Genomic DNA, 16,298 nt, shown 5'->3' on the forward strand with positions numbered 1-16,298 from the left:
TGTAATGATATATAAGAATTGTTCCACACAAAGATCCAATCCATCTACTTGGCATTTTTCTCTGCTACCACCTTCTCAAATGATCCCCAGTAGGAGAATAGAGGAAGCCTACCAGCAACCAGACTGGAGGTTTTCCCACCTCTGGACCGTGAATCTCTTAAAACCTATTTAAATAAACTAAAATCAGGCTCCCCGGGGAATATGGCTCCGCCTACTGTCCTGAACCAAGTTTCTCAAGCAGTTGCCCCTATTATTTTAAAACTTATCAATTTGCCCTTGAGAACAGGGATTGTCCCATCTTTATGGAAACAAGCCATGGTGAGAGCTTTGCTTAAAAAAGCAGGAGCCGACCCGGAGATACTCTCCAACTATCGTCCTATTTCACTGCTCCCAGGGATTGTGAAAATTGCAGAGAAACATGTAAATTCCATCTTGTCTACCTATCTGGAAGATAATGACTGCTTTCACTCAACACAAACAGGATTTAGACCTCATCATGGCACAGAGACAGCTCTGATTGCCGTCGTTGAGGAAGCTAGAAAAATCATGGACTCTGGAGGCTCAGCAGCAATCGTTCTTTTAGACTTGAGTGCGGCCTTCGATACCGTGAACCATCAGCTACTGATCTCTAGGACTAGAGAGGTAGGGGTATCGGGAACTGCACTAAGTGGCTGGAGTCTTTTTTAGATGGCCGCTCATTTCAAGTCTTTGAGGACAATTCCATCTCCAAGAGTATGCCACTGAGGTGTGGGGTGCCTCAGGGCTCTTCTTTAAGCTCCACCCTCTTTAATATTTACATGAGCCCCCTGGCTAAAATTGTTGAACCCTTCGGCATACAAATCGTTACCTATGCTGATGATACTCAATTGATAGTATCTCTTAATCAACCTGGAAGCAGTCCAAATAATCTAGTGCACTGCCTAGAAAAAGTATCAGCCTGGATGCAACGCTCCTTTCTTCAACTAAATGGAGCAAAAACTGATCTCATGTTTCTGGGTAACTTCTCCCAGTGGGCTCTGTCCCCTTATGGCCTAAATGCTTGGGCAGCACACCAACGCCCAAAGATCATATAAAAAGTTTAGGAGTATGGCTGGACAACAAGCTAAATATGAAGATCCAAGCTCAGAAGGTAGCAGGATGTTGCTTCGGATTATTAAGGATGATACGGAAAGGTCTACCTTTATTGCCATTTAATGTGAATAAACTGCTACTCCAGGCCCTAATTCTTTCCTGCTTGGACTATGCGAATGCCCTTTATTTGGGATCCCCACGATCCACAATAATGAGACTCCAGATGGTTCAGAACTGTGCAGCCAGACTGCTTTTACATATTCCTTGCAGAGAATCAGTGCGAGCAGCCATAACCTCCCTACACTGGTTGCCAATTGCAGAAAGGATTCAGTTTAAGTCCCTCTGTGTCACCCACAAGATTATGGCCTCTAAAGGCCCACCAATTCTACAGTCTATCATCTCTGCATATCAACCCAATAGAGCCCTTCGCTCCGGAAGTAAACGCATGGCTACAGTTCCGAGAATCTACAGGGCTAGAAGTGTAGCCCGACGATTTTCTTACATTGCCTCTAGGAGGTGGAACGATCTTTCTGACCATATTCACTTAGAAGAAGATCATCTATCTTTCCAAAGACGACTGAAGACGTTCCCGTTCCCATCTAATTAAAGCTTGCACCTGTTGGCTCAGTTCTTAGCGCTGGGCAGCCTTAGGGTAGCCATGCACTTTGCAAGTGCCTTTTTCATTTCATTTCACCCTGCTAATAGGCCTGCCTAGAGCCTACCTTAGGGGTGACTTATATGTAATAAAAGGTTTGGGCTGGCAAGTAGATTAACTTGCTAGGTCGAAATGGCAGTTTAAACTGCACACATATGCTTTGCAGTGGCAGGTCTGAAATTTGTTTAAAGGCTACTGAAGTGGGTGGCGTAATCAGTGCTGCAGGCCCACTAGTAGCATTTAATTAAAAGGCTTGGGCATATATAGTGCAGTTTATTAGGGACTTACAAGTAAATTAAATATGCCAATTGTGTGTAAGCCAATAATACCGTATATAGAGTACAGAGCATGTTCACTTTAGCACAGAGTAGCAGTGGTAAAGTGCCCAGAATCTTAAAGCCAACAAAAATGAAGTGAGCAAAACATGAGGTTAGAAGGCAAAAAGTCAAGGGAAATCATGCGAAGGATTCCATGTCCAACAAAAACAAATAGGATCTCTGAAGAGGGAAAGGGGATCCGAGTGTCTTCTTTAGAACTGAAAGTGTGATTGATACGTGGATTACATTGGTGCTGTCCATTATGCAGGACCTCTATTCAGCATGGTCTTTCTTAATATGGGCATGTAGTACAGACATGATAAAAATAATTTTCCTGTAGGAAAGAGCAACATGTGTCCACTTAAATGAAACTTTCAAAATCAATGAGAATGGATCACTTGTACCTGCAACCAGGGTTCAATATGTTCTATCTGTCAGTGCTCAACAGAGTACTTGTAAAAAACCCTTATTCACGTAGACATGTCGGATGGCGGTTTATCTTGATTCTCCGCCTTGTTATTTACGTGTCAGCATCATCATTGGGTCTCTTTCTGTATGCTTCCTCTACCTGGAGGGAACCACTGGTTTTTACAGTAGTGATCAGAAATCGGTGGTAAGTGAAGTAGTGCTCAAGTGCAGTGAAATGTTAAAAAGCCTTCCACATACTGCCATAAGTAATTTATTCTGTCTGGTGTATGGGAGGGAGTTAAAAACCAGGCGGTGTAGTTCGTGCAGTTTCGGATTGAGTATGGATCCTCTGCACTATTTTACTGTGCCCAAAACATTGGTCGACAAGTTTCTGCCTCAAAATCGCCCCAGAAGGGGGTCTATAGACTTTCTTCAGGACCTAAATGGTGAGAATAGGGTATTTTCCTATCCTGTGTATTAATCTCAGAATTAGTACTCTGACGTACCTTGTGTATGTCAGAGTCTGGATGAGTTAGCACTAGGCTGAATAGGCCTGATCTGCATTTGGAGTGGTGGAAGGAGTAACAACTCTACCTGAATAGGGCTGTGCCTGCCTTCCACAATGCTGGTTCCGCTGCCCTGTAGTGTGTCTGGAGCAAAGGCTCACACTGACAATGGATGTTGTTGCACACTTGCAGGGTTCTCCCCAGAACTGGCTTAAACTGGGCTCAGAGCCCCTTGCACAAAGAGAACAAATACATTTTGTGGTATAAGAATTAGACCTAAAACCCGTGAGCTTTAGATTATTCCTGCACTTCAAGAGGAACCTTTCCCAAGGAGAAGAGCAGGAGAGACTGAGGAGAAGTACTGCCCTTGCTGTGTGTCTGAGGTTGTCCTGCAGTTCCTGTTTCTGCCATGGAAAGGAAAGGGACTTGCTGTGTCCTATACTTAAATGAGATCTCCAAGGGCCTGAAGTGAACTGGCCTCCTATTCAGAAGTCTCAGGGACACAAAGACTTCACCCCAGCTCCCCTGAACTCTGCTGCTGGAAGTACTAAGCCTGCCAAGAAAACCATTGCTTCGCCTGTTGCCGCTGCAAGAATCGATGCATCGAGGTATCGTGCCTGAAAAGGAATGACACAGAGCTGCTCGATGCTTCCGCATCGATCACCGATGCATCCTGGATTTCCACACATCGTACCTGTCCGGCCTGTTCTTCCGAAGCATCATCTGCGGACTGTAACCGTCATGAAGAATGGACGCATCACTCCCTATACAGACCGGATTTGACGCAACCCTTCCTCTGTGTGTAGTGGGACTGTCGCATTGCCCCCCCAAGGTCTCAGGAGTGTCGCACCTCTTTGTTTTCCGACGTTGCGGCTGTCTGGCTTGTGAACTTTGACGCATCTACAGGTAGTTTGGTGAAAAGTCACACATCCATAGTTTTCTATGGCACAAATTCTTGAAACCTTTTGAAAGTCATATTTTTACCTGTGTATGTTGGATTTGTGTTGTTTTGGTCGTTTAGTTTAGATAAAGGTATTTTTTTTCTAAACTGGTGTGGTGTCCATTTGTGGTGTTTTCACTGTGTTACTGTGAGTGTTGATACAAATACTTTACACATTGCCTTTGGGATAAGCCTGTCTGCTCGTGCCAAGCTACCAAGGGGGTGAGCAGGGGTTATCTAAAGTGTGTATCCCCCTTACTCTGACTAGAAGCAAGGGTTCCCATTTGGTCAAAGGTACCTACGTCTGCCAACTAGAGACCCGCATTTCTAGCAGGAGGGATTTGGAAACTTTTTGCCATTTTTTGCCTGCCGACCGGCATTGCAGTAAAAGCCACATCCATTGATTTACTTGTCACCTTCAGCTTGCTGGTTTGTCCCGCTGAGATCCTATTTCCAGAAAAAATTCTAAGTACAAATGTAGAGGGCTTCTCCTGGACCGATGCTGGGCAGCAGCTGATTGATGTTGAGCCATTCCTGGGCACGCATTTTGTACATCGCCCACTCAAGCTTTGCCACCTTTATCAATGACTGCCCTCTTCAGCAACCAGCCAATAACTTGTTGACAACTACATTTTCTCCATAAAGGTTCCCAAGTCAGAAGATAAATATTCCACTGAGACAAACCTGGTGCCTCTCTCTGATCTGTCTACATTTTTGTTGGCCGTAAATTTTAACTTTCACCCACTCTAGTGCAACCAGATTACAGCAGCTGGAGCTTTGTGCTTTTTGGCACTATTTTGATTTAAACTTTTAAACTTCATACGTCGGGTTATACTTATTGGATTTTTGTTGTTTTAGTCGAATTTTATTTATTCAAATATTGTCATTTTTTTATTGGTTTGGTATTTCTCTTGTGCTTTGTTTTCACTGATTGAGTACTGCATAAATACTTCACACATTGTGTCTAAGTGAAGTGTGACTGCTTTGTCCCATGCTACCAGTGAGAACCCACCTCAAATAATAGCCTCAGTCCTTTTAAGGGTGAATCACTAAAGTCACTAAATAAACCTGTGCTTGACTCTCTCCCTCAAATAATACTCCAATTTGTTACACGTGTGAATAAGGAAGCAGTAGGGACATGCGCCACATATGTATGGCATCAGAGGCCCAGTAATGTCGGCAGACTCCTTCACCTCCCACACCTACAACATTTATGGGAGGAAACTGACAAATGCCTTAAAGGATACACGTGTTACTGCAATCTGCATTTCTACTCCTAAGTTAGGGGTGAAAATGTAAATCTGGAATCTACCACTTATGCATTTCAAGAGTAGAGGAGAATGAACTTTCCAGTCGAGTGCAGGCAGGAGGCATGTATCTTCACTGCCTGCATTGTGATATCCCTTGTAACATCCCTACAGCTGTCCAGCGCTAGTGTGGAGGAAGGGTGTATGTGTCAGATACAGATTTCAGTATTCCACACACCAGTGCCGAAAGTTTGCACTGGGGAGAGATACATGTATGAAGTGCAAACTGTGCACATACAGCACATTTGGAAGAAACTCCAATCAGTTTTGTGCATTTGCGTGTGAGCAAAATTCACCTTTTCATGGTCTGTAATTGTTCAGATCTGTATAAATGCGTCCTTATTTCCCCATTTTATCCCAGCTTGAGTACCAATGCTCATGTCCTTCACTTGTGCATGTCATGTTTGCCCACCAGAGAGCACATTCTCTTGAGCATGACTTCCAGCCGCTAGATTTGAATGTGTCTCTCATGCCATGCACCATATAATCCCTAATGTGCACCCCAAAAATATTTTAATCAAACATTTTTTTTTTTTTTACCGGAGTAGTTTGGCACACCCAGACATACATTCACATTTAATTACGTGATTTTGTTTTTAGCGGATGCTGCGCGCCAGTCGTTGAAAGATAAACGATACTTGGTATTAGGAATCTGAGTGCATTTTCCTTTTGGTCAGAACAAAACTAGTTTATGAATATATGTCGGAAACTTGAAACAGAGACATATAAATGTGGTATCCGCAATCATAGAAAAAAAACATTCTGTAATTTGTTTAACGTCTGCTCATTTTGTGCCTGCTTTCAGCATCTGACAACCAACACGTTTCGCATGAGACCGTGCCACTGAGAAGCTACTGAGACACTTAATGAGCCGCACTTACTGTTGCAGGTGTTCACTTGACAAGACCTGACAAGCAGTGGAACTGGGAGGCCAGAGCACAGGGATCCATTGATGAGAATCTGCTGGCCTCGCGCTGAGATCTTGTAGCACACCAGCTTCCTTCTTTGGGTTCCCATGCCGCAGCTAACAGAGCACTGCAAAGGCAACCACATGACCACAGGTAAGTACTGCATTTACTCCACCCGAGCATGTTGTACAAAGTATTACATCTACTGAGAACCAGCACTTTGGTTATATAATAACACACTTGTCTGTTCATTGATACAGCTAGAGTGGGCTGTCGCTCAAGTTTCTCGTGAAGCCCCTCCAGTTCCTTGTGGAACACCTCACCGAAATTGATATGAACTTTAGATCTCGTCCCATTTTCCAATCAAGACGTTTCTGTCTCACAGACCATAGGGGGGTGGGAATGAATATTGATTTTATTTGTAGGAAAAGATGTGTGCTCGCCAGTTGTTTGTCTAGCTGCGCAGGTAAGGCTGCACACACATGTACATAGACACACACACCTACTCCAATGGGACATGAGAAGAGCAGGGCCGGACTGGCTGAAGCGGGCACCGGGCATTTCCCCAGTGAGCTGGAGGGGTGGGAGCTGGTTTTGTGCCCGTGGGGGATGGTTTTGCAGGAGTGCTGCAATATCGACCCCTGTAACAAAAGCGGGAGCGGTGCTTCTTGCTAGCACATCCCCCCTCCCTAGGCCGATCGAGCAGCAATCAGCCAAGGCTGGTTGCTGTTCCCAGTCTGTCCCTGAGCAGGAGTGGTGGCGACACACCCAACACATTAGTCTGGGCCACTTGTCCTGATCCAAGAACTATGTAAAGGCACATTTTGAATCACTTTGCAAGCCACTGGTGTCTGGGTGCTTTCCACTTGCAAAAAGGAAAATAAGTTAGTTTATTTAACCCACATCAAACGCTACACAATGGTCATACAGCAATCAGATTGTTTTAACATCTATACCAGGAAAACTGTCTGGCCTCTTGGAATGCTTATTTCTCCTGCAAAACTACATTCTATGAAAAACTAGTGATTAAAATGATTGAACATACATGTCATAAAGGCAAAAATAGAACAACTCCGCAGGGATGTCATTAGCAGAATGACAGCCGTTGAAACTCGGAACTCTCTAATCATCCTAGAAATTAACTGCATGCAAATATAATCTGGGGATGCTTTGATTTAACGCCTCACTCCGGCATTCAGGGCAGGCTTTCTTCAGCATAGTAAATTACATAAGAGGCGCCATTTAGGTCCTGATTACAAGTTGTGGTATACAACCAGTTGTGAGATCCCACCTGGAGCAGTAACTCTACATAGATTACCACCTCTGACTATTATAAATAGGCCGGTGTCTTCGGGCCCAGTAATTCAGGGTCTGGAGACACCACACCCGGTTTAACTTGGTGCAGATCTATCTGTACCTGGTAAAACCGCTGCAGGGAAATATGTGGAAGAGCATCGCAAACCCCCCTCACCTCACCATGCAACACCATAGGAGGGTCATATTCTGCTCCCCCAATTTGCCTCAACCCTGCGTTAATTCACCAACCCCATCCAACCCCATGACTCCCATCTAACCACACCCCTACAATTTCCTCCTACTTTGAGCATGTGGAGAATGTCAGCAGTTACTTCCTCGGCATCCATGAAAACCAATCTAAAAAAACAGGATTTGGTATTTCAGGGTCCATATGATTATTCCCTATTCTGGGGACAGCATTCATACATGAGGATACCAACACACCAAAAGCAGACACCCTTGTAATTAGGGTGTAGTAAATGATAATTTTTTCACATGATTTCCGCACAGTGTTTGTCCTATCTGTTTTGCTGGCATTACAACTCTGTACGCTTTACCCCTGATGAAAAGGAGTAAAGTGCCAGTGCCCCTCCTTTAACCCATTCGCTGCAAGGTGTTTTCCCCCCCTGTGCGGGGGGGGGGGGAGGGGCCACGTGCAGCGCCCCATGCTGGTGACGAGCTGAGCTCGTCATGAGGCAAAGCTGAGCTGCCCTCATGACGAGCTGAGCTCGTCACGGGCGCACCAGATTTTAGAACGTTCAGCACAGCGGGGAAATTAGCCCCGCGTGCGAACGTTCCAACGGCTGTGACGAGCTCAGCTCAACATGAGTGGAGCTCAGCTGTACTCCATGACGAGCTGAGCTCGTTAACAGCATGGATGAGGTTAACCATGACAAATTTAGCATAAACCTGGCAAAATTGGCATAAAAGTGACTGGCACAATTAACTTTGCAATAAGGCCGTAGTATGTGGTGCAGAAATACACCTTTGGCATGGAAAGTTAAATGTCACATGTGGACTGCAGCACTGATTGTGCCATCCACTACAGAAAAAGTGAAAACATGGTTTTATGGCTACCATATGCAGCTGGACAGCAGCAGCTTGTACCTTGCTGCACAGACCTGCCAAAATCATCCTTTTGACAGTTAGACAAACCTAATTTCAAATATTAAATAGGTCACCCCTAAGCACTTTGCTGCCCAAAAGGTAAGGTGTATAATATTTAAAAGTGGAAAATGTGTGACATTTGAAATGGCTAGTTCCCCCAGTGACTAAGCACAAAATGAGACTGACACTGGTCAGGATGTTACTGACACATAAGAAAAGTCAAGGTATAGATTATACACTTTAACCAACAAGTTGTGGCCTGTACAAGCTTCAGACTGAATTCAAAGACCTGTTTATACCCACTAAAACGCCATTGTAATGGTGGAGGCTGTTGTCCTTACCCCAATTCTTCTCAGGGGTAAGCCAGAAGCAAATCCTAAATTAAGCTTTGCTCAACACTTGGGTAGCTTGGTAAAGAGCAGTCAGGCTTAACTCAGAGGCAATGTGTTAAGTATTTGTGCAACACTTCAAACAGTAACAAAGTGACAACACACCACAAAAGGATTCCACACCAGTGTAGAAAAACAAAGTACGTTTTAATAAATAAAACAAGAACAAAATGACAAAATCCCAATCAGTAGAATTGAAAATATGCAGGTATAAAGATTTTAGTGAAAATAGCACCCAAAAGCATTAAGCGCCTATCGTGGATATCTGATCGAGCTGGAATGGGACAAAGTCACAAGTTCCTGCAGAGTGGCACGGGGCACGGGTCGTGGTTTGCAGAGAATTGCAAGGACCCATGTTGCAGATATGCCGTGCAGCCGAAGCATTGTGTTGGTTCCGAGATGCAGTGAGGCTGCGATGCAAAGTCCTACATTGTCGTCAAGGATACCATCAATGAGGGCTTGTGATTCAAAGTCTGGCGTCAAGGATAAATTGGGTATTCGGGTAAATCCATCGGTTCCGAGGATCTGCAAGGCTGTGATGTGGGTCTTTGCAACATGTCCAATCCACGCATCGGCAGCGATGCATCAGTTCTGCTTGGGGATGTGCCGTGCAGTAGAGGAGATGCGTCAGATCTGCTGGAACCATACAGGCTGTCAGAGCACCTCAGGCCCACTTCTAAAGGTACAGGACTGGGGTGGCACCACTTGACAGGGTAGACTCACAGATAGCAGAGTCAGGTGATGAGTTCATGATTGTTGGAGCATTTTGTTCATGAGGCTCTAGTCAGGAGCAGCAGTGGTTTCTTCATGAGGGTGGGGGAGTGTCACCCCCATGCAAGCAACGCTAAATGTGAAAAATAAAATGGCAATTAAATGATTTTATTGCCATTTTATTTTACATCGAAGCATGCCATAGCTGCCAGCCTGCCCCGGAGAAATATCCTCGGCTGCCGATTGGCAGCATAGAGGGCTGGAACAGTGGCAGACTGGATGCTCCAAAGTGCGCATGTCAGTTTGGCTGACTTGCTTATGATGGCCAGCCTGACTTGCGCACTTTGCAGCTCTCTAACCCAGCTGTCTTAGAGAGCTGGGTGGAGTACAAGCACAGGCCTCCAGGGCCTGAAGGAGCATCCAGCCTACCCACTCCATCCAATCCTGGTGCTTCTCTCAAGCTGCTTAACAGCATCAAAGCACACCTGGATTGGTTAGTGGAGCTGCTCTTGCATCAGACAGCAGAAGAACACAGAGGAGGACACATAGGCTGCAGGTCAGCACAGCATGGCAGCAGTCCATAGAGGCAGTAGGCCGGCAAGGCAGCAATCCAGCAGAGTGGCAGTCCTGCAGCAGCACGCAGTCCTTCTTCCTGACAGAGTATCCACAGGTCCAGAAGTGTATTTAAGAGTTGTTGTCTGAGGTCCAATATTGGTACCCAATTGTGCCTTTGAACTGGGGGAGAAGCTTCTAGAGGCTTCCCTTTTAAGCCCCCCGGCATCCCATCTTCCCTGTTCTGGCTCCAGACTAACTACAGGGGGTTTGCAGTCCTTTGTGTGGAGGCAGGACACAGCCTATTCAAGTGCAAGTAGGGCTGTGCCCAGCTCTGCACTCCTATCCTGCCAGTATGGCCCATCCAGGCCCACCTAAGCTCTCTATTGCGTGTGGCTGTTTAGGAGGAATACACAAAGTCCAACTGTCAGCTACATTCAGTCATTAGAACCAGAGACAGGCTCCAAATGAGTACGGTAGGAACATGTAAATTTTCTAAAAGTGACATTTTTGAAATTATAATTTTAAATCTGGCTTTACTATGAGATAGGAGTTTTCATTACAATTTTAAAGATATCAAACACAAACAGATATCTGCTCCCATTTGGAAATTAGAGCTTGTTAAAGTAATACTATGGAAGTGGTAGGACTTGCAGTACTGAAAAATGAATTTAAGAGTTTTTTCACTACTTGATTTACACGTCCCATGTTTTAAAAACACTGCACCCTGCCGTGAGGGCTGTTTAGGACTTAAAATAGGGGTCAGTTATATGTATTAAAACAGAAGGTTTGTGCCTGGCAAAAGGTTTATTTTGACAGGTCCAAATGGCAGGTTAAAAACTGCTCACAAAGGCTGCAATGGCAGGACTGCAACATGTTTAAAGGGCTACTTAACTGGGTGGCACCATCAGTGCTGCAAGCTCACTAAAAGCGGGATCAAAATGTCAGCAACATATAGTACCATGACAATCACAAATGTCTTGGGTCTATAAATTGATAATATTGGTACTTCAGCAATTGTGACAGAATTTGTTCATTATTTTTACAGTCACTGCAAAAATGTCCGAGTGGTAAAATAACTTTTCAGTTTCCTTGTTGTTCCCCATAAACTTTTAATTTCGTTTTTGTGCGTTATTTGATTGTATAAATACTTGTATTTTTTTCATTTTGGAATTTTGTTGACATAGAACTTATTTATCTTCTATGTTTAGTACTTAGTTTTGAATTTATACTAAGGGACCACTTGTTCCTTTACAAATACTTGTTCCTATGGTCCCTTATAGACCTCAGGGTTCCCATGTTTATGAAAACGTGCATGCCCCCTAGTAGCACTTAATTTACGGACCCTGGGTACACTTAGTACTACTTCAGTAGGGACGTATAAGTACATGAAAAGTGCCAATTGGGTACAAGCCAATTCTTTCATGTTTTAAGGATAGAACACAAACACTTTGTGAACATTACCCTTGCTAACCAGTGCTAGAGTCCTAAGGCAAGAACAAATTCAGCTAAAATAGGAGGAGTTAAGGCAAAAGGTTTGGGGTGACCCTGCAGAGAAGGCCAGATCCAACATTGAATATACTGGAAATGTAACTTTTATAAAGTTTCCTTTACCCTGCTGGAAGCTGCCGGATGGTTCTTTGCATTAAATGCCCTGCAACTGACCAGCCTGTACATGGCCTGTATGAGGTGTGAAAGAGGTAAAAACTGCTCCAGGCTCAGCGATAATAGCTGGGTGTGGGGAGGTGATTTTCTTCCACGTATAGAAAGACCAATAAAGGTGGCTCCAGGATCTTCATTAACTTAAAAGGAGCTCTCCCCCTTCACAAGTTAATGTAAGGGGAGACCAGGAGTAAGTAGTCAAGGGAGGAATGGGTTCGCCATCTTGAATTCTGAGAGCAAGGATCACTGTTGGATTGTTTGCAGGAGGTCAAAAAGGAACTGCCAAAAAAGTGGGTAGGGTTGGGCCAGGAACTTTTACCTCACTGGTTAGAGAGGAGGCAGTAGTCAACACCAGCCACTTACTTGTGCTAACCATATATGTGGCACCATAAAGCATCCTCCTTCAAACACTATCTGGACCTTTGGAAGGTCAGAAGAGGGCTGGACCTTCTGCCTATGATCTGAGAGGAGCCCTGAATGACTGTAACTGTTCTCTTTTGTACCCAGGACAAAAAAGTGTTCTCCAATGGTACATTGGATGACCTCTTGTGTGATCCAAAAACAAGCAACAAGAGGCCTTTTCCCTGTAGTGGCCACCTGACCAATGGCAACTGAGTTTGGACTGGACTGTTGATCTCTGCCTGACATCTGTCATGGGTGACTCATAAATGTTCTACAGTGGTTGGAAACTTTTTAAAACGTTTCCTCCAGAATTTCAGTGGGACCCGCCAGAAATGTATTTGACCAGCAGTTCCACAGTGTTGGATTGAATTTCAGGTTTGTCCTGCTCAAAGGTCCCTGCACTTCTGGAAAAAATAACAAGCCCCATTTGCACACAGACTTAATAATTTTCAGTGTGAAATCTTCAAATGTCCAGACTGCCAGTGGAAACAATCTCCTACAGGTATCTGTTCTTCAAACTAGAGTTGACTCTTGAGTCGGTTGTAGGAACATAATTTCCTTAAGTACCCTGTTTTATGATTTGTAATCATACCAGGAACACCAAAAATAAAGGGATACATAGGTGTTCCAATGTAATTTATTGTGAATCCCTGGCAGGAAGTTATCCAAAGTTCTCCCTGGAATATAGTTGAGCCCATTCTGTTTTTTAGGGAGGGACCAGGATGAGACCCAATGATGAAATATGACACCTTTGGGGTGTGTGAGGTTCTATAAAAGAAACAATAACGATTGTGGATTATTGAACATTTAGCCTCAAACATTGTAGAAATAGAATACTTTTTGGTGTTGAATTATGAACTTGGGACCATTTGTACAAGGCTATTTTGTATTGATAAAGCATGTGATTTGCAAAATTACACAATTTGGGACTTCAAAATGCCTTTTTCTATTTACTACACCCATTTTGCAAGGTGGAAAAGCAGCAATGGGATGTATCAGTGATCTGTGCCCACAATCACACTGGAAACAATTGATCACCTACTGACCCCATTAAAGGTTACCTACTGCCTGCTCTTTCCCATGTATTTCCCAAAACAAAACTTGTTTTGTTTTGATAAAGCACCACCAGTTCCTATACAGAACATAGGTTGCTTTAAAAAACAAAATGCTTCCCATTTGGAAATGCAGACACAGGGAAGGTGACCTGCTGTGCCATACAGGATATCATCCCTCTGATTGTAGCGATTAAGAGGAGGTCAAATGGCGACCTGCCTTTTAATAATCTTAGGGAGTTCCTTTTGCAACCCCCGGTGAGTTCAGATTTTGCGATGCAACCTATTAGTACATAGGTCACATTGCAAAATCAGAGACAGTATGCAAAGAGATAAGATGGAATTTTTGCGACGCCTCTTAGTGGGCAGGGGTTGTCATGGTTTTTTTTGCAACCTGTCTCTTGGTACACTTGGCCCTTGATTTGTAAAACCATTTCACAAAATGCCTACATGTGTTTGCTCTTTTTGAGTTATGGTAAATTCATAAATATACTGCACTTTCTATACACGTCTTTAATGTATGCACATTGTATGGCTGTAAGATGTTACAACGCGATCATTTAGATTGCGGCACATTACATCGCTGTTTTTACAACGCAAGCCGTTACAATAACTGGCGCTAGACTTAGGAATAGTATGATTTACTATTCCAACTCCAGCCTACGTACAGTAGGGAAGGTGTTGGAATAGTAAATCACACTATTCCTTATTCTGATGCGCCCTCCAGTGCAAGTCGTGGTAACGACTTGCGTTGTAAAAGCAGCGATATAAATATTTTGTGGTGTTTTGACCGCGTAGTTAAGGTTTTTACCACATTGAATCTATCAATGATGTAGTAGTGACATAACCTTGTTATTCTATACCTAAATGTGTATGTATTCTGTCCATTCCGAACAGTACATTATGGATATGAAATTACTCTAATTTCATTGTTCTTTTGATTGACTTTAAAAAACAGGATATTCCCCTTACATTTTCCACCTCCAGAGACTCACTCTTTGTCTGTACTTCACAGGGTCAGTCAAGCAAAGAAAGACATTTAAGGGAAAAGCATGAATTTAATTTTTATGCCTGAAAATGATGTTTATATCTGAAAGGAATTGGTTGAGAGCACCTTTAATTTATCAAAATCTCGCAATTCCAGAAACTGTGTGTAGAGCTAGGTAAGACAAACCATATATTTTTAGGTGGTGCATTTTCCCACATTACTACAACACATAAGCCTATACCACGCCATTGTAAATTAGATTGTAAGGCACACATGTGGGAAATGTCTTGAGAAATGTATTGAGAATTTCCCTGATCACAGCAATCAATCAATCAATCAATCATTACACTTATAAAGCGCGCTACTTACCTGTGATGGTCTCAAGGCGCTGTGGGTAGGGGGTGCTGCTACTGCTCGAAGAGCCAGGTCTTGAGGAGTTTTCTGAAGGTGAGCCGGTCCTGGGTCTACTGTAGATGGGTAGGGAGGGTGTTCCAGGTCTTGGCGGAGAGGAAGGAGAAGAATCTGCCACCGGAGGTCGCTCGTTGGATACGGGGGGACAGCGGTGAGTGCGAGGCTGGCGGAGTGGAGCTGGCGGGTGGGGGGTGTAGAAGCTGAGTCAGCTGTTGAGGTAGGCTGGTCCGGTGTTGTGGAGTGCTTTGTGTGCGTGGGTGAGTAGTTTGAAGGTGATCCTCTTTTCGACGGGGAGCCAGTGTAGGTCTCTCAGGTGGGGGGTGATGTGGCTGCGGCGAGGGCCGTTGAGGATCAGTCGGGTGGAGGCGTTTTGAACGCTTTGAAGTTGTCGCAGGTGTTTGTCCGGGATACCTGCGTAGAGTGCATTGCCGTAGTCTAACCTGCTGCTGACGAGAGCCTGGGTCACCGTTCTTCTTGTTTCGGTGGGGATCCACTTGTAGATCATGTGGAGCATGCGGAGGGTGTTGAAGCAGGAGGAGGAGACGGTGTTGACCTGCTTCGCCATGAAGAGGGAGGAGTCGAGGATGATTCCCAGGTTGCGTGCGTAGTTGGTGGGTGTTGGTGCTGTTCCCAGAGTGGTCGGCCACCAGTAGTCGTCCCAGGCGGAGGGGGTGTTTCCGAGGATGAGGACCTCCGTCTTGACGAGTTCAGCTTCAGTCGGCTGTTCCTCATCCATTCGGTGACGGCCTTCATTCCTTCGTGGAGGTTGGTTTTGGCGGTGTGTGGGTCCTTGGTGAGGGAGAGGATCAGCTGGGTGTTGTCGGCGTAGGAGATGATGTTGAGATCGTTCTGGCGGGTGACGTGAGCAAGGGGGGCTATGTAGACGTTGAACAGCATCGGGCTGAGGGATGAGCTCTGGGGTACACCGCAGATGATGTCGGTGGCTTCAGAATGGAAGGAGGGGAGGTGGACGCTCTGGGTTCTGCTGGAGAGGAAGGATGTGTCCAGTCCAGGTCCTTCTCTTGGATTCCGGCTTCTTGGAGGCGTGCCTTTAGTGTGCGATGGCAGACCGTGTCGAAGGCGGCTGACAGGTCGAGGAGGATGAGGGCTGATGTTTCGCCGTTGTCTAGTTGGATCCTGATGTTGTCTGTGGCGGTGATGAGGGCTGTCTCGGTGCTGTGGTTTCTTCGGAATCCAGACTGGGATGGGTCTAGGATGTTGTTGTCCTCGAGGTAGCAGGTCAGTTGCGTGTTGACGACTTTCTCGATGACCTTTGCCGGGAACAGGAGCAGGGAGATGGGCCGGAAATTCTTGAGGTCTTAGGGGTCGGCCTCGGGTTTTTTGAGGAGGGTGTTGATCTCGGCATGCTTCCAGCTTTCCGGAAAAGTGGCTGTCTCAAGGGAGATGTTGATTACCTTCCGTAGTTGGGGTGCGATGGCTGCGTCTGCTTTGTTGAATATGCGGTGTGGGCAGGGGTCTGACTGTGATCCTGAGTGGATGGAGGTGATGATCTTGCGTGTTTTGTCGTCGTTGACGTTGGTCCAGGAGATCAGGCGGTTGAAGCGGGTGGTGTTCGCAGGGGGGGTGGAGTCTGGCGTAGTTGGGGTGGTCGTGGT

The 16,298-nt window shown here is 45.1% G+C and overlaps 1 protein-coding gene across 1 annotated transcript in view; it reads right to left on the reverse strand.

Moving 5' to 3' along the window:
* The window catches only part of ADAMTSL3 (ADAMTS like 3), a 2,298,702-nt gene that overhangs the window by 409,969 nt on the left and 1,872,435 nt on the right, over positions 1 to 16,298 (reverse strand). Inside the window, exon 20 of the mRNA XM_078684728.1 lies at positions 6,086 to 6,239. Coding sequence (XP_078540854.1) covers positions 6,086 to 6,239 — 154 coding nt within the window. The remainder of the gene's footprint in view (positions 1 to 6,085; positions 6,240 to 16,298) is intronic.

Source organism: Lissotriton helveticus, chromosome 3_2 (genome assembly GCF_964261635.1).
Source record: "Lissotriton helveticus chromosome 3_2, aLisHel1.1, whole genome shotgun sequence".
NCBI lineage: Eukaryota > Metazoa > Chordata > Amphibia > Caudata > Salamandridae > Lissotriton > Lissotriton helveticus.